The sequence below is a fragment of the Osmia lignaria genome, chromosome 16 (assembly GCF_051020975.1).
Source record: "Osmia lignaria lignaria isolate PbOS001 chromosome 16, iyOsmLign1, whole genome shotgun sequence".
Taxonomy (NCBI): Eukaryota; Metazoa; Arthropoda; class Insecta; order Hymenoptera; family Megachilidae; genus Osmia; species Osmia lignaria.
Window position 1 is genome coordinate 320669 of NC_135047.1, and position 25208 is coordinate 345876.

At 36.9% G+C, this 25208-nt stretch overlaps 1 protein-coding gene across 2 annotated transcripts; it reads right to left on the minus strand.

Annotated features, from left to right (window-relative positions):
• Window positions 1-338: 338 nt before the first annotated feature.
• Window positions 339-25042, minus strand: COX7B (Cytochrome c oxidase subunit 7B). Of its 2 annotated transcripts, XM_034316455.2 has the most exons (4): window positions 24785-25042; window positions 1049-1090; window positions 633-793; window positions 339-557 (listed from the first exon to the last, which is right to left on the minus strand). In XM_034316455.2, exons 1-4 carry the CDS (start codon window positions 24828-24830, stop codon window positions 495-497), a joined length of 312 nt encoding a protein of 103 aa, XP_034172346.2. In that variant the 5' UTR covers window positions 24831-25042; the 3' UTR covers window positions 339-494. The 2 variants fall into 2 exon arrangements, with proteins under 2 accessions (XP_034172346.2, XP_034172347.2); XM_034316456.2 differs by lacking the exon at window positions 1049-1090 and having other exon boundaries at window positions 24785-25032.
• Window positions 25043-25208: the final 166 nt, after the last annotated feature.

Below are 25208 nucleotides of genomic sequence, written 5' to 3' on the forward strand. Positions count from 1 at the left end.
TTAATATTAGTCACACCGATACGTTTCGGCTCTTTCCTTTGATTTCGGACCTCTCTCTTTCCACCACTGTCTGTCCCTTTCTACGTTCACGCTTAGCTGGTCGTCGCGTGTCATCCGAGCTTCGATACCGTGCTTAGGTAAACGCAACCACTGGGTCCCAATCTTGGTTGAATTTATCCAGGTTTTACTGTAGTGTGCCACTCGGTCGCGATTCGAAAACAAAGTCAAGCCGAATAGCATACCAGCTCGGTAATAAGCAACTGTTCGGTCCCGAGCGAATTGCTTATTTCGAGGCAATACTGTATATAAAAGTGTGAATAAAAAATTCATGTGTAATATAAATATTTCTAAAGAAATTTTATATTCTTCTTTACAATAAAATAATTACAATGACAGGTATAACATTTGCACTATAATTTTTAATTGTAAAAGAACAGATACAATATTTATTAGGTGCTACTGCGTTCTGTTTAAATATATACCTTAATAAAACATTATTCTTTTGGCTTTGGTTTTGGTGGAGCAAAATTAAGCCACAGTGTTCCATTCCATCTGCCCTGAAAGTTTAAGCACTGTTAGAAATCATTTAAATCAAAATTTAAAATTCAAAATTATTTTATAGTCATACGTACAATTGCTATTGTAACAAGTAGTGAAGTAATACCAAGTGCTAATACCAAATTATATTTTCTATTAGCCTTAGTATATGCTTCTTGCCATGAACCTGATGGTACAGGCACTTCATCCATGTGTGGAGGTCTGACATCATGAGGCACATGATATGAACGGGCACCTTCGACAGTAATTTGTTACTAATTAATTTTAACAAACACAAACACATGCACATGGTTAAATTGTTATAAAGAAAGAAAAAGTAACCGGTAATTATCGATATCTCGTCAACCTCGCCGATTTCGCTCATTTTTTAATATATCGTTGAGATTCTGACCAACTTTTTCCTATACATATAACCAGCGCTCGACTTTAATTTTCGAGATATTTGCAAAAGAAATTACTACTATTACAGTGAATTCTGTGAACAACCTACACGTCTGTGGCGGTGAATGCGTCAGTATGGGATGGCTGGTTTCTGTAAACACAGTATCCCATCAAGCAGTATACATAACGGGTGGAACTTCAAAATCCAAGCTAATAATAGTTATCCACGTTATTACTTGGTAATAACTCTTAAAATAATCTTTATAGTATATGTAAATTGTTAATGAAAATATTTATTACACAGTGTCAGAAGCAGCTTCTACTAAAATAGAACAACAGGACACCTGCACACAAATAAAAAGAAGAAGAAGAAGAAGATTGCACACTGGTGGAATTAATTCTGGACACTTTGCATAAAAATATTCTTTATTTCATATTTGTGCAGTAAATGTATATTGTGCTATGCTGAATTGATACCGTAATATTTTCTATAATGTTTTGTAACGTGGTACCACGTGTGCTGAAACTTGGTATACCATGGTTTTTTGGGATAAGCTATCGAATGGTACATTGCGAAGTAAAATCGGCTCGAGGGCACTTTTGACCATCTTATCCTGCTATACCCTTTTCCACAGAATAATGACAGATACCTTTAGTGATTTAGAGGGTGTTAAAATATTTGTGGACGACATATTAGTATATGGAGAAACGAAACAGATTCACAATAGAAATTTATATAAAGTCATGGAAAGGGCCAGGAAAGTTAATCTTAAACTAAACAGATCCAAATGCAAGTTTCTGGTCCTGAAAGTAAGCTTTTCAGATTATGTATTCAGCAAGCAAGGTGCAAAAGTAGACCAAGAAAAGGTTAGAGCCATAATAAATATGCCCTCGACAACCAATGTAAAAGAATTGCAAAAAATTCTAGGCATGATAAACTATTTAGGTCCTTTCAATAAAGATTTGTCAGAAAAAAACCAGCATTTTAAGAAATCTTTTGAAAAAAGACTCAACCTGGCTATGGAATGAAAATCATGAGAAATGTCTGGCGTCTCTCAAAGAGACAGTTACAAAAGCACCAGTTCTAGCACATTATAACCCCAAGATACCCTTAGTTCTATCGGTAGATTCATCAAAGTCGGCAACAGGCGCGGTGATCATGCAAAACCAGTAGGCCAATAGGTAGGCCAATAGCTTACAGTTCAAAAACGCTCACTGTCACTCCAGAGAGGTTATGCGCAGCTAGAAAAAGAGCTGTTTGCAATACAATTTGGGTATGACAAATTTCACCAATATACAGGGTGTCCCAGTTTTTTCCCGCCAAACTTTACCAACATATTCAACAAGCAAAAATAAGACAAAAATGTCATATAAACATAGGCTCTTAAATCAACGCTTATCGACGATAAATCTTATCGAATCTGTCGCGGCGTGTGTATTCACGCCAGTAGCCGGCTGGCTACAGTCTTTCCTCCGCGTGTCCTTCGCACATCGGCCCTCCGGTATGTATATGTGTTAGGGTCACACGCCGCAACAGATTCGATAAGACTCATCACTCATCGTCAATGTCAGGTGAAATTCAAGGTAGTAGTACTCACGGTTTTTCGCGAATATCTCGAAAACTAAGCGAGTCCGACATATATGTACATAGGTCAAAGGAAAAAAGTTGCTTAAAATGTCGAATTTTACAACATATTTCAAAATCATCGAAATCGGAGAGGAATGCATTTTCTACAAGTTCAGCGAAAAAATTTTATTTATATCCTTTCAAAAATAATAATTATTCTGATAAATATATTTAAAAATATATTTAACCCCTTCAAAAATGTAAAGTGGCTCCCTGACTACTCTCAAATTTAAAAATTTCAGATAATTCTAAAACCCCAAAAGTACAGAATTTGAAAATTCCGAAGTGTACAATTTTATCTTACATTAATAGAAATAGATAATTTGCCTAAAATGCGATATGTAATGCAACTAAAAACAAAACATATGGTAAAATGAAACAAAAACCCCAGTTACATCACTGTTAATGGACCTTTAATAATTACAAAACATATTACAATATAAAGTCATAATCTGAAAACAAGTATACAAACAAGGGCTGAACTTTCTTAATACTTTTTCTAAATTTTTTGATTTCATATATTTTTAAAAATAAGGGTTATTATGGCCTCTTCTTCCTTTTATTTAATCCAATCCTTATAAATAGAAGTATTAACCTTTATTGTTCAAAAAACCATTATTATATGAACAGGAACTCCAAGTATCAAAGTTCAAATTTGAAAACAAAAAGACTCTACCTTTCATCTACCTTAAATCCCCTAGCTTAAAGTAAATGAAAGATAAAGAGTCTGTTTTTGTTTTCAAATTTGAACATTGGAGGAACCATAGTAGGATGTCTCGTGTTTAGTCTCCCGATTGGTCCCGTTAAAAAAACATTTTGCATTTTTCATTGTTAACGATTTTTTTGCAATAACCGTAATGCTTGACTTATATTTTTCACCGATTACCGCGAGACGGATGAACCAATCGAATCAAACATTTTGCATCTTGTAAAGTGTATTTCTCGATTGATCTCGCAAAAAAATGTTTGTATTTTTTCATTCCTAACGACTCATATCGCAAAAAACGTAATACTTCATTTATGTCTTCTGGCATTTATGCTGCAGGGAATGTACCGATTGCGATGAAACCTTTCACATTTAGTAGAAGGTATATTCGCGATGATATCACTTGCAAAAATTTATTGAATTTGTTAATAACTACTATTATAGCAAAAAATCTACGCCTTCATGTTACTCTGCAAGGAATGTATCGTTCGCGATGAAATCTTTCATATTTGGTAGGAATTATAGGGTGTCAGGCGACTACCTCGACAGCCGTAGAGGGATGATTGCTAAGGGGATTCTAAACAACTTTTTCCTTTGCCAAATTGTTGGTTAAAGCTTGGTTTGCGAGTTAATAACAAAAAACACCGACCAATCCGAGCGCGGATAGCACGCAGTCCCAGGGACTGCAGTGTCGGGTACGAAAACCGGGCCTGACGTTGGTCGCGAACGAACGGCTTGGCACCCCGTTGGCATAACACAATAAAAAAACTAAACTGGTAGAACATTTTTAGTCGCTGTTTAGAATGAATATGGAACCTAATCTCTTATTGCCTGTCATAATGTAAAAAAGGAAATTCTAAGGATTTTAAACAACAAATAAAAATGTTTGAAGTGGTATAATTAATAAACGTTTGAATTAAAGGCTACACTAATGATGCAAAATTTGAAAACAATTTAAATGAAACTTACCCATTCGTTTCTAAATTAACTTGCTACGCTGAAAGCAAATAATTCCCACTAGATCACTGTGTCGATTCTGGACATTCGATGAGCAAACACCTCGCCTATTATTCACACCTAAGTGCAATAAATGAGGGGAGTTCACTGGCCCGATCATGAAAATTGCTGTTCTACCGAACGTGTTTCCTCGATTCCCAGTGACAATTATCTGCTTTCAGCATAGTAGGTTAATTTACGAACGAATGCGAAAGTTTCATTTATATTGTTTTCAAATTTTTCATCATTAACGTGGCTTCCAATTCAAACGTTTATTAATTATTCCATTTCAATCATTTTCATTTGTTGTTTAGAATGCTTAGAATTGCATTTTTTACATTATGATAGGCGACAAGAGATTAGGTTCCGTATTCATTTTAAGCAACGACTAAAAATGTTCTACCCGTCCAATTTTTTATTGTGCTATGCCAACGGGGTGCCATGCCGAGCCGTTCGTTTGCGACCAACGTCAGGCCCGGTTTTCATAGCCGACATTGCAGTCCCTGAGCCCGCTCGCTGTACGGGCTCGGATTGGTCGGTGTTTTTTGTTAATAACTAGAAAAACAAGCCTTAACCAACATTTTGGAAAAGGAAAAAGTTGTTTAGAATCACCTTAGCAATCATCCCTCTTCGGCTGTAGAGGTAGTCGCGTGACACTGTATATCCGCGATGACCCCACTTGCAAAAATTTATGGAATTTGTTGCTTATTAACCATTTAAATTTGGTCAATATTTTTTAGGTTTATGGTTATTAGCTAAGTAACAGAAACCCAAAATCACCTTACACTATCCTAAAAATACTACGGGTTCCACTAAAAAGTGTGAAATAAAATAATTTTTAACAAAAAACAAATCCGACTTCGAAATGCACTAAAAAGTGTCAAATAATTTCTATTTCATTTATACCAATATTCCATAGCTATTAATGATATCTACTTAATCGTTAAATAGGATACCAAATACATTTCAAAGTTTTCGGAGGCGGCGCAAAATTAAAAATACTCGAACAAACGATGCTGTCAATAACGATTTGATTGCGGTATGGCAAACTTGGTAATTAATAAGTCGTAAGAGAAAAATTATAGGTCCGGCTGAGAACATTTGTAATTGTAACGATTGTATGAGAAATTAGCAGCCCTCCTGATGTACATGCACTATACTGCAGTTCACAAGCCGCTCACTAGGTCTAGAGAGATTTTTAATAACGTGTGTTATTCCCCTCTACAGCTTGCTTCTTATTATATTTTGCAACCATATAAATGGCGGGCAGAAATATATGACATACGATAATTGATAACCGGTGATGATATTGTAAAGTTTCACGATACAATGAAATTCCTATTATTTGCCGCAAGAAAAAAATGATGTGAACGCAAAGTAAGAAGCAAGCTGTAAAGGGGAATCACACGCACTATTAAAAATCTCCCTAGACCACAGTAGATCACTAGCTGCGCGAGTTAAGTGCGGTCACTCGTGAACTGCAGTATAGTTAATTCGTAATGGGTTTGTTGATTCCCGTTGAATATTATTTACTTGAAATTATCAAATGGGTGATTTATCATAGGTTGCCGACGTCCGAGTTAGGATCTTCTTAGTAGAGGAAAAGTTTTTAATTTTGCGCCGCCTCCGAAAACTTTGAAATGTATTTGATATCCTATTTAACGATTAAGTAGATATCATTAATAGCTATGGAATATTGGTATAAATGAAATAGAAATTATTTGACACTTTTTAGTGCATTTCGAAGTTGGATTTGTTTTTTTGTTAAAAATTATTCAATAATAAACACACAATGGACAGATGAGCATAATAGACTTGAAATAACCACATTGAATTCAATGGTTTTAATTTTGTAGAATTACAGTACATTTACTTGTGATGCTTTTTATACCATTACTGGCTGCATTATCCTTCTCTGCCCGAGAATTTTAATGAATTATTATTTTCTATATAACATAAAATGTGATATTATATGTTAATATCATATACTGGAGATATTAACGAGAACACTAAGCTACCTTATATTTTAATTTTTGGATGCTTGGAATTTAGATATCCATAATAGAATTTGATTATAGAAGGGGAGGGGGTCATATTTCGGTAGACTAACAACAGCGACGTTTGCAGTGTTCGACGGCGTTCTCGTAACGTCGTCAACAATTAAGGGGGTAGACACGGGTAATGCAGCGAGATGACCTTACCGGCAAAAATGGGCCTAAAAAGGGGTCCGGGATTTTTCGTTTTTCGTCCTTATATGAGAATATTTGAGGTTGGGTGAGGACTCATTTGAAAGGGGAAGGTTCAATGCAGCGCGCTCTGGTCATGATTCAACGAGATTTTGTTAATATCTAATAATATGGGTGTCCAAAGTAGTGGAAAAATCGAGAAAATACATTTGCAGAATCCAAGGTATTTTTAGGTCACTAAAAGAGTTTTGTGACTCAAACTATGACCAGAGCGCGCTGCACTGAACCTTCCTCTTTCGAATGAGCCCTCAACCAGCCTCAAACATTCTTATATAAGGACGAAAAACAAAAAATCGCGATTGCATTCCCACAGACGAGTTCCGCGATTATCTGGATAATACAGAGCAAGTCACGTGACAAATTTAGTTCAACTAGTAGTTATAAGGTGGCGACAAACTAAAAAGGCTGCCGATCTGGAATCGTAGCCAGAATCAAGCGTCAGCTTGATTACGTCACTCGAACTGTGCTGCGAAGGCAAGCGAAAAAGGCAACAACGCCCGAACGCTGAGTGAGACGCACTACAGTCATCCGTCCTTCTCTCATTCTGAATGTTGAGATTATCCCTTTTCGCTAAGTTTTGACTGCGCCTGCCTGGATTTTTCACAGCGCCCCATAACAAACCTCGCCCCATTCAAACTATATTGTGTTTGTAATCATTTTAATCAGAAACATTTCACCAATGCGCTAGTAAAAGTTTCAGTAAAAAATAGTCAAAAATAAAAAAGTTTTATAATTGAATTAGTATTTGTCACACCGATACGTTTCAGCTCTTTCCTTTAATCATTGGACCTCTCTCTCTCTCTCTCTCTCCTCCACTGTCTGTCCCTTTCTACGTTCACGCTTGGCTGGTCGTCGCGTGTAATCCGAGAGAGAGACACTATACAATTGCGTACTATCTCATTGCGCACAGCTCCTTTGGACACAGTATTATTGTGCACTGTAAGAATTGGACACAGCTCTATTGCGCACGTGCAAAATATCACACAGTACAGTTGGGCACCGAATGATGATAACACAGTGTAGTAGTAGTATACGTTATATATATATTTTGCAAATACAGATGAAAATACTGTTTGACGGCAAGTTATATCTACGAATACAAGGTCTTGAGAGTTGTGTTGTGTTGTGTCTTTTTACATGGTTTATATATATAGAATGCTTGGCTTTGGTGATGGTATTAATTGTTCTACGAACGCTCCGGATTGGACGTTTGTTTGGGAAAGGGAGTGTGCATTTGTATGACGTCTGATTGGTTGATTTTTGCTCGCTGTGATTGGGCATGGGACTGATACTTGAAAGTCGGGAAAACACTCCACGTGCCGATCATTGTGCCGATCCTGAACATTCGAGGAGGGAACACGTTACGAAGAACAGCTGATCTCCAGACGAGATTATTGAACTCACTCAACCGCACGGTCACTATCATTCTTCACAGAATTTCACTACATGGTCCGAAAGGGTTCAATTCTTTCAAGTAAATAATCATTTGTATTCACTGTCACGTTGCTATTGCACTGGGCACAAATGAAAAGCATGTAATATTCGGCACTACGACGTAACGTTTTCACGCCATTTCTGGTCTTCCTTTCCAACTTCAAATAAGACTGTTAGGTTGAGCGTCTGCGAGGTTTTTTTTCGCTCTGTATCCTTTTCTACGTTCGGCTATATTCAAAGGGTCGACACGAGCCTCTCTCGCTTACTCTCGGTTACTTTCGATTGTAGAAAAAAACAAAGAGCGAAACAGACTTCGCAGACGCTGAAGCTAGTACAGTAAAAGCTGGATACAGTAAAACCTGGATAAATGCAACCAAGATTGGGACCCAGTGGTTGCATTTATCCAAGCGAGGTATCGGATCTCGGGTTACACGCGACGACCAGCCAAGCGTGAACGTAGAAAGGGACCGACAGTGACGGAAAGAGAGAGGTCCGATGATGAAAGGAAAGAGCTGAAACGTATCGGTGTGACTAATACTAATTCAACTATAAAACTTTTTTATTTTTGACTTTTTTTTAATGAAACTTTTACCAGCGGATTGGTGACATTTTTCTTATTAAAATGATACCAAACACGATATAGTTTGAATTATAATTACTTGCTAAAATTGATGTTAAAGGTTGGCGAAAAGCAACAGAGATCGAAATCAAAACCAGTCGCGGTGTCGACTCTGGTTTCAAAGGATTCATTTATCCAGGCAAGGTGGCGATTCCGGGCATTTAATGTTGCATTTATCGAAGCGAGGTGTCGATTCTGGGCATTTAATGTTGCATTTATCAAAGCGAGGTGTCGATTCTGGGTATTTAATGTTGCATTTATCCAAGCGAGGTGTCGATTCTGCGTCCGTACACATGTTTTGTATTCAGCCGACATGCCAATTCTGTGTCCATACACATCTTTTGTATTCAGCCGACATCATTTATATTCAGTCGTGGTGTCAATTCTATGTTGTTTATTCTATTACTATTGTTTATAAATATAATTCAACCTATATCGAGTTTGGTATCATTTTAATCAGAAAAATCTCACAAATGCATTAGTAACAGTTTCATTGAGAAAAAGTTAAAAATAAAAAAGTTTTATCGTTCAATTAGTATTAGTCACACGGATATTACGGTCGGATCATATTACACGGTTTTCTCGCCGAGCGGCTCGGTTCGTCTAGGGGGATCCCCCCAAATGGAGGGGATAGCGATGTTGCACTTATCCAAGCATTCTTTCGTTGCATTTATCCAGGTTTTACTGTATATGCAACAAAAGTTTGGCTGGATATATGCAACATCGCTATCCCCTCCACTTGGGGGGATCCTCCTAAGCCGAGCCGAGCCGCTCGGCGAGGAAACCGTGGAATATGATCCGACCGTAATATCGGTGTGACTAATACTAATTCAACGATAAAACTTTTTTATTTTTAACTTTTTCTTAATGAAACTTTTACTAACGCATTTGTGAGATTTTTCTGATTAAAATGGTACCAAACACGATATGATTTGAATTATATTTATTTATTAAAATAATAATAAAAGTGCACATTATAATATGTATTGTCATATATTGGAAAAAAATAATGTTGTTAGGAACATGTTATAATAATGTTGTTAATTATGATGTTAGGAACAGCCCGTGATTTCCATGAAACCGGACAGTTTCTTCCTATTGAAAATTACAGTAATTTACAAGCTAACAGTAATAACAGAATGATAATAGAATATATAAAGAATAATAATAAAATAAACAATATAGAATTGACATCTCGGCTACATATGTATAAGGCAGGCTGCACGCCAAAGATACATCAAACACGCAACATGCAACATGCAACACGTTGCATGTTGTGTACGAACGTAGAATAGGTATCGCAGCACGGTACAAACGATTTGTACGAACGCAGAATAGGTAACGCGGCAGGGTACAAACGATTTGTACGGACACAGAATCGATACCAAGACTGGATATATGCAACGCCTGGGTCCCAATGTTTGTTGCATATATCCAGCTTTTACTGTAGTCTCATTTGAAGTTGGAAAGGAAGGCGAGTAACGTCGTGAAAACGTTACGAAATAGTGTGGAATATTACGTTTTTCATTTGTGCGCATTGCAATAGCAACGTGACAGTGAATAAAAATGTTTATTTAGTTGGAAGAATTGAACCCTGTCGGACCATGTAGTAAAATTCTGTGAAAAGTGATAGTGACAGTATGGTTGAATGGGTTCAATGATCCCGTCTAGAGATCAGCTGTTCTTCCTAACGTGTTCCCTCCCCGAATGTTCAGGATTGGCACAATGACCCAGTGAAAAACCATTTTCATTGCAGCTGGATTATTTACAGATGAATTAGTAAGTTTCATTTTCATTCAATCCTTTTTTTATTATTTGCAAATTTATTTTGATTTCCAAAACGTGTATTCGTTTTTCTTATTTTTTTTCAAAAGTGACTACCAACTATTTTTAACCGACTTCGAAAAGGAGGAGGTTACTCAACTCGATCAGTATGTATTTTTTTTTTTTTTTGTGTGTGTTCACCGATTACTCCGAAATGGATGGACCAATCGGAACGAAACCTTTTGCATCTTTTAGGGTGTCTTCCGATTGGTCCTATTAAAAAAAAATTTTTCATTTTTTCATTGTTATTGCAAAATACATGAAGTTTTTAATCTCAAGGTTGGACGATTTCAATGATCTTTTAATATGTTGTCGGGGGTATGATTCTGAACAACTTTTTTCTTATGCTTAATTAACGGAAAGCTTTAGTTTCCGAGATATTCGTGAAAAACTATTGTTACTACTACATTGAATTCTACGTATGCCTACATGTTTCTACCGGTGTATGAGTCAGCATGCAGTCGCCGATTCTCTACTGTTTCTATATACATATGTATACTCTGTAAGGCATGTACCGATCGCGATGAAACCTTTCGCATTTAATAGGAGATATTTCCGCGATGATCCCACTTGCAGAAATGTATGGAACTTGTTAGCGTTGAAAACTATCGTTATTGCAATTAACCAATAAGAACGGTAAACCACCTTACTGCATCCTACAAATACTGCTCGTTCCACTAAAAAGTGTGAAATAAAATAATTTTTAACAAAAAACACAACCGACTTCGAAATGCACTAAAAAGTATGAAATAATTTCTACTTCATTTATACAAATACCCAACAGCTATTAATAAAACCTATTTACTCGTTAAATCGTATACTAAATACATTTCAACCTTTTCAGCGGCGGCGCAAAATTAAAAACTTTCTTCTACTAGGAAGATTCTAGTTCAGGCGTCAGCAACTTATCAAATCGTTTACGGCATCATCGTATATTCGGGTATTATTAATTTTGCGCCGCCTTCGAAAAGGTTGAAATGTATTTAGTATACGATTTAACGAGTAAATAGGTTTTATTAATAGCTGTTGGGTATTTGTATAAATGAAGTAGAAATTATTTCATACTTTTTAGTGCATTTCGAAGTCGGTTGTGTTTTTTGTTAAAAATTATTTTATTTTAAACTCCTATCGTACAACAAATAAAAGTGTTGGATCAATTCGATTTATTCATTCTACATGAATAACGATTCATTACTTTCTTCGTTGTTCATGAGCAACCAATAATTCGATACTATTATTCTTTTCCCCTAACTTTCTATTAACTTTTACCCTATCATACCGACGTGATGCCGATGCACTTGATCACGACCACGGCTTGAACGCAGAGCATACCCAACATTCTCGTGGTTCGGCCAGTGTTTTTCGTTAATAACTCGAAAACGAAGCCTTAACCAACATTTTAGCAAAGGAAAAAGTTGTTTAGAACCACCTTAGCAATCATCGCTCTTTGGCTGTGGAGGTAGTCGCGTGTCACCCTGTATATCCGCGATGATCCCACTTGCAAAAATGTATGGAATTTGTTGTTTATTTACCATCTAATTTCGGTCAATTTTTTTTCGGTTTATGGTTATTTGCTAAACAACAAAAACGCAAAATCATGTTACACTATCCGACAAATACTACACGTTCCACTGAAAAATCCGACTTCGAAATGCACTAAAAAGTGTAAAATAATTTCTATTTCATTTATACCAATAGTCCATAGCTATTAATAATATCTGCTTAATCGTTAAATAAGTTACCAAATACATTTCAAAGTTTTCGGAGGCGGCGCAAAATTAAAAACTTTTCTTCTACTAGGAAGATCCTAGTTCAGGAGTCGTCAACCTATGACAAATGACCTATTTGATAATTTCAGGTAAACAATATTCAACGGGAATCAACATACCCATTGCGGATTAACTATACTGCAATTCACAAGAGACCATGCTTAACTCGCGCGGCTCAGTAGGTCTAGTGACATTTTTAATGACGTGTGCGATTCCCCTCTACAGCTTGCTTCTTACTTTGCGATCATATAATTTTTTCTTTTAAAAATAATAGGAATTTCATTGTATCGTGTATCCTTACCATATCATCATCGGTTATCAGTTATCGTACGTCATATATCTCTGTCCACCATTTATATGATGGTAAAGTAAGAAGCAAGCTGCAGAGGGGAATCACACACGTTATTAAAAATCTCCCTAGACCTAGTGAACTGCGCAAGCACAGCCGATTCTAGTACTAGCCATGCTGAACAACGTGGCAACACCGCTCACGTGACAATCGGGAGTCCTATTTTCAAAAACAGAGTCCTGTGCTCGGAATTGTAATTAACGTGTTTTTTAATTAAAAGCTGTAGTAATATACACTATTTTGTATGAATTATGTATAAACAATGTATAAACGTTGCAAGTATGGCAAGTAGAAGTGACGTGGTAGTATAAAATTGTTATAAATGTGATATATATTTTGTGTACTTTCGAAATAGTTTAGTGTTGTGAAGCATAATATTTGAAATATTTACAGTGGTTTCAAGAAAATTTAGATATGAAGCAAAATGAAACCATCTTTGGATCAAATTGAAACATTTAAGAATTGATAAACGTGTATATAAGTTAATAAACCTTGAAACAAACGAAATTATTGGAACGAAACCAAAGAGGTTATGTGAAGTCCAAAGAGTAGCCGGGAGTCTGACAACGTTGATTGGCTGGGCGTCTGGGAGTCCGGGAGGCAGATAGAGTAGGGTAGGTGTTGATATATTCAGACCGGACTCCCGCGATGTTGCCATTTTTACCTCAGCACGACTAGTACTAGAGTCGGCTGTTGCGCAAGTTAAGTATGGTCTTTCGTGAACTGCTGTATACATGTACAATATCAATCATAGTGTCCGTTCGTCTAGTGAAAAAGCACTGACTTTGGAGTCCAAGTTTAACTGCAGCAAATATCATAAATCTAATTATTTAATAAAAGCGTTAAAATAATTAACATAATCATCTGATAAAAGCTTTAGAATATTCAATAATATAGAATTTCAATAATTTATTTGAAATTACAAAATACACGAGACGAACTGACACTATGATTGATATTGTACATCAGAAGTGCTACCAACTTCTGATACAATCGTTACGTACATACATACATACGGAGTTCCACGGTGGCAACCGTAGGGAGCAGACGTGTTTGATACAGCTGGAGACCTTCAGGAGTTTTGTATAGTGAATCCTTTTGTATTGATAATCTTTGACGGGGGTAGTTTTAAGGCGGAAAAGTGAAGGGGGGGCATTAAAGAAAAGGAAAAGGGGATTGTTTAAATAAAGCTTCGGGTGGAAAAGAAAAAGAATTGAAGAGCAGGAGGGCGAGCCCCCCCCCTCCCCACGGCACTCCGTTACCGTTGGGCGGAGGAGTGAAGAAAAAGCTTATAAAAAGGAGTAAAAATGCAAAGAATAGAAGTAAGACCGAGAGCGAGGCGCAATGGAAATCAAAAGGTATAAACTTGGAAATTTTGGAAGTGAGGGTGAGTTTGAAACAGAATATTTGGAATCGAACGTTAAGGCTAGGGGATTATTGGAGAAAAGAAGTAATAGTAGAATTAGCCTACAGATGGTCAACAGAGGCCTAGAGCAGACCGGTATGAGTACGGAGATAGAGGAAGTTGAAAACGTGATATCAAGAGAATCCCTAGATTTCCCTACAGGAAATCCCTTGTTACCCTCAGAGATTGGCAATGTTGAGTTAGAGGAAGTGGACATGTTGAAAAATAGCACGGCGTCATTGTTGGAAGAGAAGGTAACGGAGGCAAAGTTGTGCGTAGAAGCAGGTAAAAGAATAAAGAAACAAAGTGCGGAAGAGATAGCCGATCAAGGAAAGGAAGGTAAAAGACGAAACAATAAAGAGAAAGGAGCCAGTCAAATACAAATAATGAGAATATAGATTTTTCGGATATTAGGTCTGAGGGACAAACCTCAGAAGACAAAGGGAAAGACAAGAACCTGGAAGAAAATACTGAAACTACTAACGATAAGGACGATAAGGAAGGAATACAAGGAGGTAACAAGGTGCACAGAGGGAAATCTAGAGATGAGCGGAAAACTTTTTATTCCGATGAGCTGAAAAGCGGGGAATATATAGTGATTGTGGCGTTAAAAAAAGAAACCACAAGTAAAACAAAACGAAATAACATTGTTAAAATATACAAGCTAACTAAAATAAAAGGTCGCTATCTAACAGGCCTAAGGATGGTGGGATTTAAGAAAGCCGAACTTACTTTTAGCAATATGGCGGCGGCAAACGCTATCCTGCAAATGGCGGACGAAGAGGGAGCAAGTTTTGAAGCATACCTACCAGAGAGGAAAAGAACGAGGAAGGGAGTAATCACCGAATGGGAAGACTCAATAGAAGAGTTGAAAGAGAACATTATGCCGGGACAAGGTGAAGTGTCATTCGAGCATATGAAAAAAAAAATAGTGAAGGACGGTAGGAGTGAGTGGGTTGAGGGGGTAGCCATATTGGCCACCCTCTAGGGGGATCGTCTTCCTACAGAACTATTAATATGTTATGGGCACGTTGGTTTGAAGGTACACCCGTATATAGAAGCGGTGAAACAGTGTTTTAAGTGCTTCGCGTATGGTCATGTTCAAATGCAGGGTAGGAGCACCAGTAGGAAATGCCTGGTGTGCTTAGAAAAGGAACATGGAAGATGCGAAAAGACACCCGTATGTACGAATTGCGGAGGGGGGCATACCAGCCTCTCCAAACAATGTTGGGTATACCAAAGAGAGGGAGCGATAAAAAAGGTTATGGGCTACAAAAGCGTTGCTTACGCGACAGCAAAAGGAATAGTAGCAAGCCAGCTGAGGGAAGACTTTAGCGAAGAGGTTGTGGGAGGAAGTAGGGGGAGCAGGGATTTCCCCGAGCTTTCGGTTAAACGTGTCGACTTCTGGGAAAGAAAAGAAGTGCCGCTAGATACAGAAATGGAAAGAATTAGGGATGCAAAAAAATTGGTGGACCCCGAAAAGATAGAAAACAGAAGGTGGGAAAAGGTGATCAATAATATAAGAAGAAACAATACGCAAAGCACAGGGAGGGGAAGAGGGAGACTAAGGGAAAATAGAAGGGAAAAAAATAACCCCCCGTATAACAGGAGCCAACTAGCTGAGAATTTGGAAACGCACCCCAATCAATATAAGGTCTTACGGGTGAAAGATGGAGAAGACCAACATAAAGAAGGGGTGTATACGTTTGGGAACGGTTTACGATTGAAAAAGCAATCAAAAAGATCAGTGGTGTAGAGCAAAGGGCAAATAGGAACCTAATAGAACAATTGAAAAAGAAGAGAGAGGAGGAGTTCCTGTCGGACCTATTGAATTTGATAATGGACGAGGGTTATGAGCAAGAAGTTGAGAATATGTTAAGAAACAATAAGAGGAGGGAACAGTCAGAAGAAGACGAATACATAGAGTGGAATGTAACTAGACACAATCCGGACTGGGACGTTCCGATTCCGGAAAAAGTGAGGAACAAAATAAGAAGAAAAAAGGAAATGGCGGAGAGGAGGGAAGAGATGCGAGAAATGCAAAGACGTGAGATTGAAGCAATAGCAGTTAGAGCACGACAAGAGTATGGAAGGAACCCGGAAGAGGAACACCAAGAAGAATAATACAGAAGGAATCGTTTAGAGGACTTAATAAAAAGAATAGAGGATAGGTTACGTATTAATAGGAACAATGATCACCATAATTAGGATGATGGACAATAAGGAATGGCGTGTGTGGAGAAGTATTTTTAAGAATCGAAACAGTTCTAGGTTAAGGATGGGTTATGGAAGGATGTGTATGTGGAAAGATTGTTTAATTACACAAACATATTATCTCTGTGTAAAATTCTCTTTTTTCATATATGTTAAAGAAAAAATTATAAAAATATTAATAATAATAACAGAATTAGGCATAGAATGGGAAAACATTAAGGAACGAATAAGGGGTAAAGTTAAAATTATAAAAAAATGTTTTTTCTTCTGGTTTCTCTCCTTTTCAGGAGAATTTTGCTGTAATTTCTTTTACTGTGTTAACTATTATTACCAGTTAGGAAATGACTTTCATATGGTAGTGTGTCTAATAAGGATGGATATGTACAAGGAATATATGTTGAGAAAGAATAGGATGGCTAAAGCTCGGATGAGGCTTAGAATGGATCACTATTTAGATGAAAGTAAAGATAAGTATTTTTGTTTTTTGAATCGTAAGTCAGAATTACCCTTTTTTGTATTGCATAAGAACAAAAATAAGGAAAGGAAACTAATATTTAGTTGGTGGAGGTATTCATGTTCTTAGTATGCAGGCTGTATTCGTTGTGCGGATAAAAATTATCAAATTGATATAATAAAATTTATATGTTTTATAGGAAAGAAAGTTTTTTACTGCCTTGCTTCAATGAGAATGAGGAGAATAGGGAAAGTTAAAGAACATAGGAATAAGATCTCATATAACCTAAAATGGCTACATACGATGAAAAAGGTAAGCTTAATATAGGAATCTGGTATGCGAGAAGTATTAGGGGAAAGATAGGGGAGTTAAAGGAATATGTAAGAAAATTTGACATTTTTGGCGTCACTGAGACGTGGCTAAAAAAGAAAGACAGATGCGTAATTTCAGGCTATAATGTTATCAGAAAGGGTTTGGAGGAAACTAAGCAGGGAGGGGGTATAGCTCTAATCTTGGAGGAAAATGTAAAATTTGTGGTAAGAAAAGATGTAAAGTAGGAGGGGGAGGGTCGTGAAGCTCTAGGAATAACGGTAAAGGATGATCAGGAGGATTGGGATGTGCTGGTTATATATCGTAGGCCGGGAGGTGGATGGAGTAAGGAAGATTGGCTGGACTTGTTTAGGAACAAAAGGGTTGGAGTGATAACAGTAATAATGGGAGACTTTAATGCTAGAAGCAAAAATTGGAATTGTATAGTGGAGAGTAAAGAAGGTAAATTGCTGGACGAAGTTGTCAGGGACTATGATATGTTTATAATAAACAAGCAAACAAACTCAAGGGTAGGAGTGAGGGGTCGCCCCCTTCAAATTTAGACCTTTTCATTGGGACCCACCATATAATGGACAGAGCGCAGGTCTTCGAAGAAAATGAAACACTTGACTTAGACCATCAAGTAGTTGGGTTGGAGTTTGAGGAGGAAACCCTTATAAAAACATATGAAATTAGGGGGGCAACGAGAGTCTTTAAGGAAGAGAAAATAAATTGGAATTTATATTTGATACACTCGGCAGAAGAGGCTAGGACTCTGAATAAGAAGTGGGAATTGGAGGGATGGGCAATATGCGATGTGGAGGAAAGATGTAAAGACCTGACAGATGCAATTAAACGGACAATAATGAAGTCTGGGGGCGGGGACATAATTAGGGATGTCGGAAATAAAAGAAATGAGACAAATAGGAAGAGAAGGAGGAAAAACTATAAGAAACAAACGTGGTGGGATGAAGAATGTAATAATGAAAAACAGGAAAAAAGAAGGGCGATGAGGAATTTCATTAGGAACCTTAACCAACGGAACTGGATCTCCCTTAGGGAAATAGAAAAAGAAATGAAAAAATTGGTAGCGGAAAAAAAAGTAAAGCTTGGGATGATTTCCCTCCTCTATAGACTGTTTTACAAGTTCAAAGGAAGCAAAAGGTAAAACAGATAAAAAATGGTATTAACAAGACCGGGTTAAGGGGTATATTCGAAGAAGAAGTTCGACTATTAGAAGAAGAGGAAATAAAGAAGATTTTTGGAAGGAACAAGGGAAGGGATACTGGGGAGGATAATCCACCCTGGGGTAGAACGTCAAGGGAACAAGAGAGGTTTGATGTGGTTAGGGAAGAACTTCGGAGCTTGGCAAATCCCTTCCAAAAACGGGACATAACTAAAATCTTGGATAGCGTCAAAAAACATTCTGCTCCTGGGGAAGATGGGATAACTTATGGATTAATTAAAAGATTGGATAATGAAATATTGGGGTGTTTGTTAAAATTATACAATTGGATATGGATGAAGGGCAAGGTACCAAAAGCCTGGAATCAGGTGGTAATTAGGTTTCTGGATAAACCAGGCAAAAAGGCTTTAAGGCCAATCTCTCTAATAAACTGTCTAGGGAAGATTTTAGAAAAACTAGTAAAGGAAAGACTAAATGAATGGGCTGATAATAATGATATTATAGATAATAGACAGAGTGGCTTTACGAAAGGGAAATCTACGATGGATAATTTAGTAACGTTGACTACGGATATCAAAGCAGCGTTTACAAGAAAGGAAGAGGTGTTGGCAATTTTTGTTGATGTAAAAGCGGCATATGATCATGTCAACTATAAAAAATTAATAAGCCTGTTACAACAAAGGAACTGCCCAACCATTATTGAGAGTTATTTAACAAATTGGTTAAAGGACAGAGGTGCAAGATGCATTAGAAGATATATGGAGGAAATAAATGGCAGGATTACAAGGGGACTCCCACAGGGGTCGATTTTAAGTCCCCTTCTCTATAATATTTATACAGCGGAGATAGGAAGAAACGTGGAGCAAAATGAAGTAAAAATACTTCTATATGCGGATAGAAGTTATGATATGATATTGTTTTATATGTCGTCGGCGGTGACGTCATGACTCGAATAAGTAAGCTGGAAGAAGCATTAGACAGACTCACACAAAATCTTGCAAAATTAGACCTGAAGTTAGCGGAGAAAAAATCTAAGACAGTGAACTTCTCGAGGAACAGAGGTAGAGTGGACATAGAATATAAAGTAAGGATCGGGGAGACAGAAGTAGAAGAAGAAAGACAGGTTATGTTCCTGGGTTTTGTTCTGGATGAGGCTCTTTCCTATAACAAGTACATTGAAATGGTTGCAACTAAAGTTAAAAAAACTAGATATACTAAGATTTATTGCTGGAGTAAAAAAAGGGGATAAGCCGGACACCATGGTATTATTATTCAAAAGCTTGGTTAGATCGGGAATGGAATGAGGAATTTTCTTGTATTTTTGGGAAAATAATAGAGCAATAAACAAAATACTAAAATTACACAATACAGGGATAAGAATCGCTATGGGATATAGGATTACTACTCCTATAAACTTAATGAATACGGAGACAGGAATTATGGATATGGAAAAGAGAGCGGAGGTCCTATTGGAAAGATTTATCTTGAAGCATGGAATTAAAGGAAGAGGCTTGGTATATGAAACCTTAATGAGCGCACTAGTAGTAAGAGATGAAAAGAGAATCGAGGGAATGGATCCATGGACGAGAGCGTGGTGTATGACTGAAAACTTAGCAGCGAGAGCAATCAAGAGTAATATAAGGAGGGAGAAATGGTGCAAGATGGGAAGGTTTTTAGATGAGGGTGGATCGGTAGTGGAGTGGGATATGGGTAAAGTTAGGAAAAATACAGAGATGGAGGATAGAAATTTGATGGTGGAAATTAAAAGGAAGTGTTGGGATAATACTGATCCGGACAATATTCTTGAAATTTATACAGATGGTATCAAAAAAAACCCCAGCTGAGGCGGTGGGGGCGGGTTTAGGATGAGGGAATCAGAGTGGAGGGAACAGGGGTGGTCACTGAACAAGGCAACGTCGGTTTTTTCTGCGGAGGCTTTTGCCATCTTACAAACAATGAAGTTAGCAAAAGTCCTATCCCATGACAAAAGTGTCTTAATAGCTTCAGACTCGGCGAGTGTTCTAAGTAAATTAGAAAATATAGGCAGAAGGGAAGGGAATAACCCTTGGGTCCATGAAATCCTGAGAGAAAGTATGGAAATAAATGGGGCGAATAGGACTAGGAATAGGTCAGAAACAGAATCTGATGGTATTAGAACTCGGGGAAGAGTGGCGCTTGCATGAATCCCGGGCCATGTAGGGATAGAAGGCAACGAAAGGGCAGAACCGGCATGCAGGGGAAGCCACTTTTGGGGAGGAAGAGTTTGAGTACGGTATAGTAGAGAAGGATATTGTAAACTATATAATGGATATGGCATGGAGCAGAAGTGAGGATAGAGCTAGAAGAATAAGGGAGGTGAAGAGGGCAAAATACTTTGCAATAAACAATAATAATGTGGGAGCTAGAAAGCCGTGGTTTTATAGCATTAAAGGGTTGGACAGGGGTGACCTTGTTCGTCTAAGCAGGATCAGGACAAATCATTTTAACCTTGGTGAATCTTTGTTCAGGAAAAATCTATCAGAAGAAAGGGACTGTACTTGTGGAAACGGGGTGGAAAGCATAGAACATGTGGTTTGGAATTGCGACAGATTGTACAATAAGAGACTTGAGTTAAATAAATACCTTAATGAAAAAGGCTTTGATGTAGGGGCTGATGTCCAGGCAATATTAATAAATGGGGACTTGGGAATAATTAAAAAAATTTCCAGATTCTTAGATAAGCTAAAAAAAGTAATCTAAGACGTATCCGCCTCATATCATTCTCATTACGTGAAGTGAGATGGTAAAGATTTCACATAGGTTAAGTTCGCGTTGCGATGGATGTAAGAGACAAATTTTATACTGGCCAATAAGGACGGAAGGAAATATGTGGGTGTTTTCAAGGATATTAATGACCTGTAGGTGAAATAAGAAGTCGTTAAAAGTTCGTTGGGCAATATAGGGGGTACCCCCCCTACAAAGCGCCATCTTGGGAGTGGTTTTCCCAAGTAAAGAAAAATGTAATGTAATGTAATACATACATACATTTCCCCTTTCAAATATGATAAGGGTGGCGTTCTTTAGGGACTCTCCGTCCCTACCTGCCCAACGAACACTGTCGACCACGCGCTTCGGTGGTTGGCAAGTCTGCCAATCCCCTAGCGCCTTTGTGTACTTCGTCATTCGATTCAATTTGGGGTATACCAGCATACGAATATCATGCGATACCGTTAATAATATTTCTTTTCCATTCGCAGTACTTTTCACTCTCAAATAGTATTTACAGTAATGCTTCGAAATAAGCAAGTGGTCTCTGCTTCGAAATAAGCAAGTCGCTATCCCCTCTTTTTTGTTTGAAGTCGCCCGCAAAGTGAGAGGTACGAGAAACGAGTGAGAGGTCCATGAAAGCGCGAAGCCGATGTTTAGGGTAATAAATTTCACGCTTGACTGAGCAGTGACATCGGTTAGTAGAAGAAGGATGGAATATATATAATGCTTTCTCAGTCTGGTATATTTGCTTCGAAATAAAGCATAGTGCGAGAATGAGAGGGCATGTTATATTCTATCCTTGTCCAAAAAATAACATCGCTGCTCGGCCGATCACTTTATGATTTGCCGCTACCTCGGATCTCTCACTCATTTCTCGCGTTCTCTATCGTCCCGTTTCGAGAACAAAGTCAAGCCGAATAGCTACCTGCTTCGAAATAAGCAACTGTTCGGTCCCGAGCCACTTGCTTATTTCGAAGCATTACTGTATTCATATCACTACCTTTACAAACATTGTATCATACCACACTGTTAACTCCATAACTTATTTTCACCACTAACAACAACTTCCACCTCTTCTCTTTTCTGTTCAAAACAAAAATAAAAATACAATGCAGCAATGCAGATCATCCTAAGAAGATAACGCAGATCAATACTGGGAACTCTAGTAGTTATTAGAGTATTAAAATAAGGCATTAAAGTATCGAGATAGCCCTTTCTTCCACATGCTCACGTATGCACTCTCTCATGCAAAAGATGTATACAGCATACGTATTCTTTATACATATACTTTTCTTTTTTCTTTACATTTTACCATCTTCTATATATAGAAGCAAGAGGCACACTTTTCCCTTGCTAGGTCTTATTCGACTCTTGGTTTCGCATAATGTTCAAGACTCAGATTCTTATCACTGTTTTTTCTTTCCTCTCTTTTCACACACTATACATTATAGTTATAACTGGAGCGTTATGTCATAGCACTAAATGATACGGCTGGTTCTCAACAGGAATCTGGCAACCAGTTTTCCAATGCCTGGTTTGTCCTCTCTCAGAAGTTCCGGGAGAGGGGAGCGCGGAGCCAATCCCCTCTTTTCCAGTCCCGCCAGAAAGTTCACCCTTAAACCATCATACCCACTGCATTTCCACAAAACATGGTACAGATCTTCCTCCGCTTCCCCGCATTCGCAGGTAGGATCATCTATAATACGTTTGTGTGCAAGCGACTCGCCTAGCTTAAAATGGTTGGCCCTCAGCCTGCTTAGCATACAATCGTTACAATTACAAATGTTTTCTGCCGTATCTATAACGTTTCGAATTTTTTTGCTTACGAGTTATTAATTACCAAGTTTGCCACAATCAAATCGTTATTGGCAGCATCGTATATTCGGGTATTTTTAATTTTGCGCCGCCTCCGAAAACTTTGGAATGTATTTGGTATCCTATTTAACGATTAAGTAGATATTATTAATAGCTATGGAATATTGGTATAAATGAAATAGAAATTATTTTACACTTTTTAGTGCATTTCGAAGTCGGTTTTTTTTTTGTTAAAAATTATTTTATTCATAGAAACTATTATCTTTATGACAAAAATCAGTACGACATAAAATGTGCATTTTGATGATGTCTACAACTTTTATCTGAAGTATTTTTCAAAATTCCCATTATTTACGGAAGTAAATAAAACAAACTATGATTTTTATGATCTTTGAATGGTTTCCGCCATGAAAATACAATTTGCACCAATTCTCACTATCATATTCGTAATCAGCACGTCAAAATACGCAAAAATCCAGAGTATAAAAAATATCGGAGGTATGTCTTTTACGGAAGTACACCCTTTTTTTCTAATTGCCAATTGAGTTGCCAAACTCTTCCTTTCATATATGGCATCCAAACTTTCCAGAATTTCTCTCGTTGTACTCCCTATACTTGCGAACCCAAGGAAGATATCCAATAAATATTCCACAATTACATTTTTGGCGACCCTTCCGGCTTTAATCCATTCGATGCTTAACATGTCTGGAGCTTTTTCGTCGATCACCTTTATCACATCTAGTTCACTCATTAGAGCACGCACTCTAAGTTTCCAAACACTATACCGCTCACCATTGAAAGGTTTAATATTTCTTTTAGCCTTTAGATTTTCCATAGTTCTTGTCTTTTAATAACTAACACAAAAATCACACGTATATATATATTAAAAAAAAATAAAATGCCACTAAATATAAAGTTATATACTATTTAATACTAAAAAGGCCTAATCACTATATTTTTTAGTCACTATAGTTTCTTAAACACTATCACAATATATTGTTTCCTTATAATCACTATATTATTAGTCTGTCACTTTTTTTGAAAAATAAAGTTAATAATGAAATCGTTCACTGGGCCCATAACCTATTGGATATGGATAAAATAAATTCTAGAATACAGTTTATTTCTTTCAAATCTATTTTATTAAGCAACTAGGAAGGACGTTTTCACTGTTTGGAACACTGACACAAAGTGACAAGAAAGTCCGTAAGGATAAGTCCCACTTATAGTATCAAAAGGACTGCATTCAGTCTATTACCCAGGCCCTTAGGTATAAACAGTCCCAGGCCTATAGGTCCGTTGACATCTGGTCTGTAAATATAGCTTTGAAGCACGCAGTGTTTCTCAAATATAAAATTAATTTATTTTTGCTTTCTAGCTGACGCGTTATAATTATTATCAATAATCCAACAGTTAAAATATAATTAATTTTAAATGTATTGTTTTGTTTAAAATAAGTTTGTATTAAAACATTGTTTCATTAAAAAATTGTTCTATTTACAAACTATTTCAATTACATAATGTTCAATAAAAAATAGTTACAAAATAACAGTTTTTTTTATCATAACTATTATTTCTCCAAAAGTTGCCCAAAACAAAATTTTGACAAGAGATGTAAAGAAAATTATAGTGTCTTATTTTGATATTTCCAATTTATGGTCACTATATGTTAAACCATAGTCATACAATAACAGCCATTCTTGACTTACCACACAAAATGATAAAAGAATATTGTAACTTAGTTTTAAATATTTAATCTAATACCAAATAATAGACATTAATTGATAACAGTTAATAAACGATTTAAATTCTTTGTATTTAATTAATGTAGAAAAATCTCATGAATTTCTCAATACAGATGATATACAAAATAATTTTAATCCCTGATGAGAATTTTCATCGAAGGTTAAAACAATGAAACATTAAAAACTATTGCCTTTATTTGGGAGGATTGGATTAAATGAAAGAAAAAAGGCCATAATTACTGAGCTTATCTTGATTTTAAATACCTGCAGAGACTTAAAAATTATATTTTATAATTAATACTAAACATTTTCAAAGTATAACAAAGATAACGAAAATCGATATTACGTAATATTTTTTGAATAGCTAAATATTATAACGAACGAATGTTATTAACTTACCCATTCGTGTATTTTGAACGATCGGTCGCAGCATATGTCGAAGCATTTTTATTATTTATAAAGTGACTTTTTGTTAGTTTTAAATAAAACGTAAATATCTACTTCAGACTTAACACAATGGCTCCAAATAGCTCTAGCAGACATATAATAGAATGACCATGGTACGAATATTGACCTCCAATAGATAGAAGGGAAAATCACTTGTGTTGCGTGTATGTACCATTTGCGGTGTAGCACAGCCGACTCTAGTACTAGCCGTGCTGAAGTAAAAATGGCAACACCGCGGGAGTCTGGTCTGAATATATCAACACCTAGCCTACTCTATCTGCCTCCCGGACTCCCGGACTCTCAGCCAATCAACGTCGTCAGACTCCCGACTACTCTCTGGACTTCACATAACCTCTTTGGTTTCGTTCCAATAATT

Bases quoted from the DNA above. Each gene is read 5' to 3' on its own strand.
- COX7B (XM_034316455.2), bottom strand. From the start codon at position 24,830: ATGCTTCGACATATGCTGCGACCGATCGTTCAAAATACACGAATGG. The intron at 1,091-24,784 runs GTAAGTTAATAA...CTGTGTTTACAG, and splicing joins CGTTCAAAATACACGAATGG to AAACCAGCCATCCCATACTG. The intron at 794-1,048 runs GTAGGTTGTTCA...TTACTGTCGAAG, and splicing joins GCATTCACCGCCACAGACGT to GTGCCCGTTCATATCATGTG.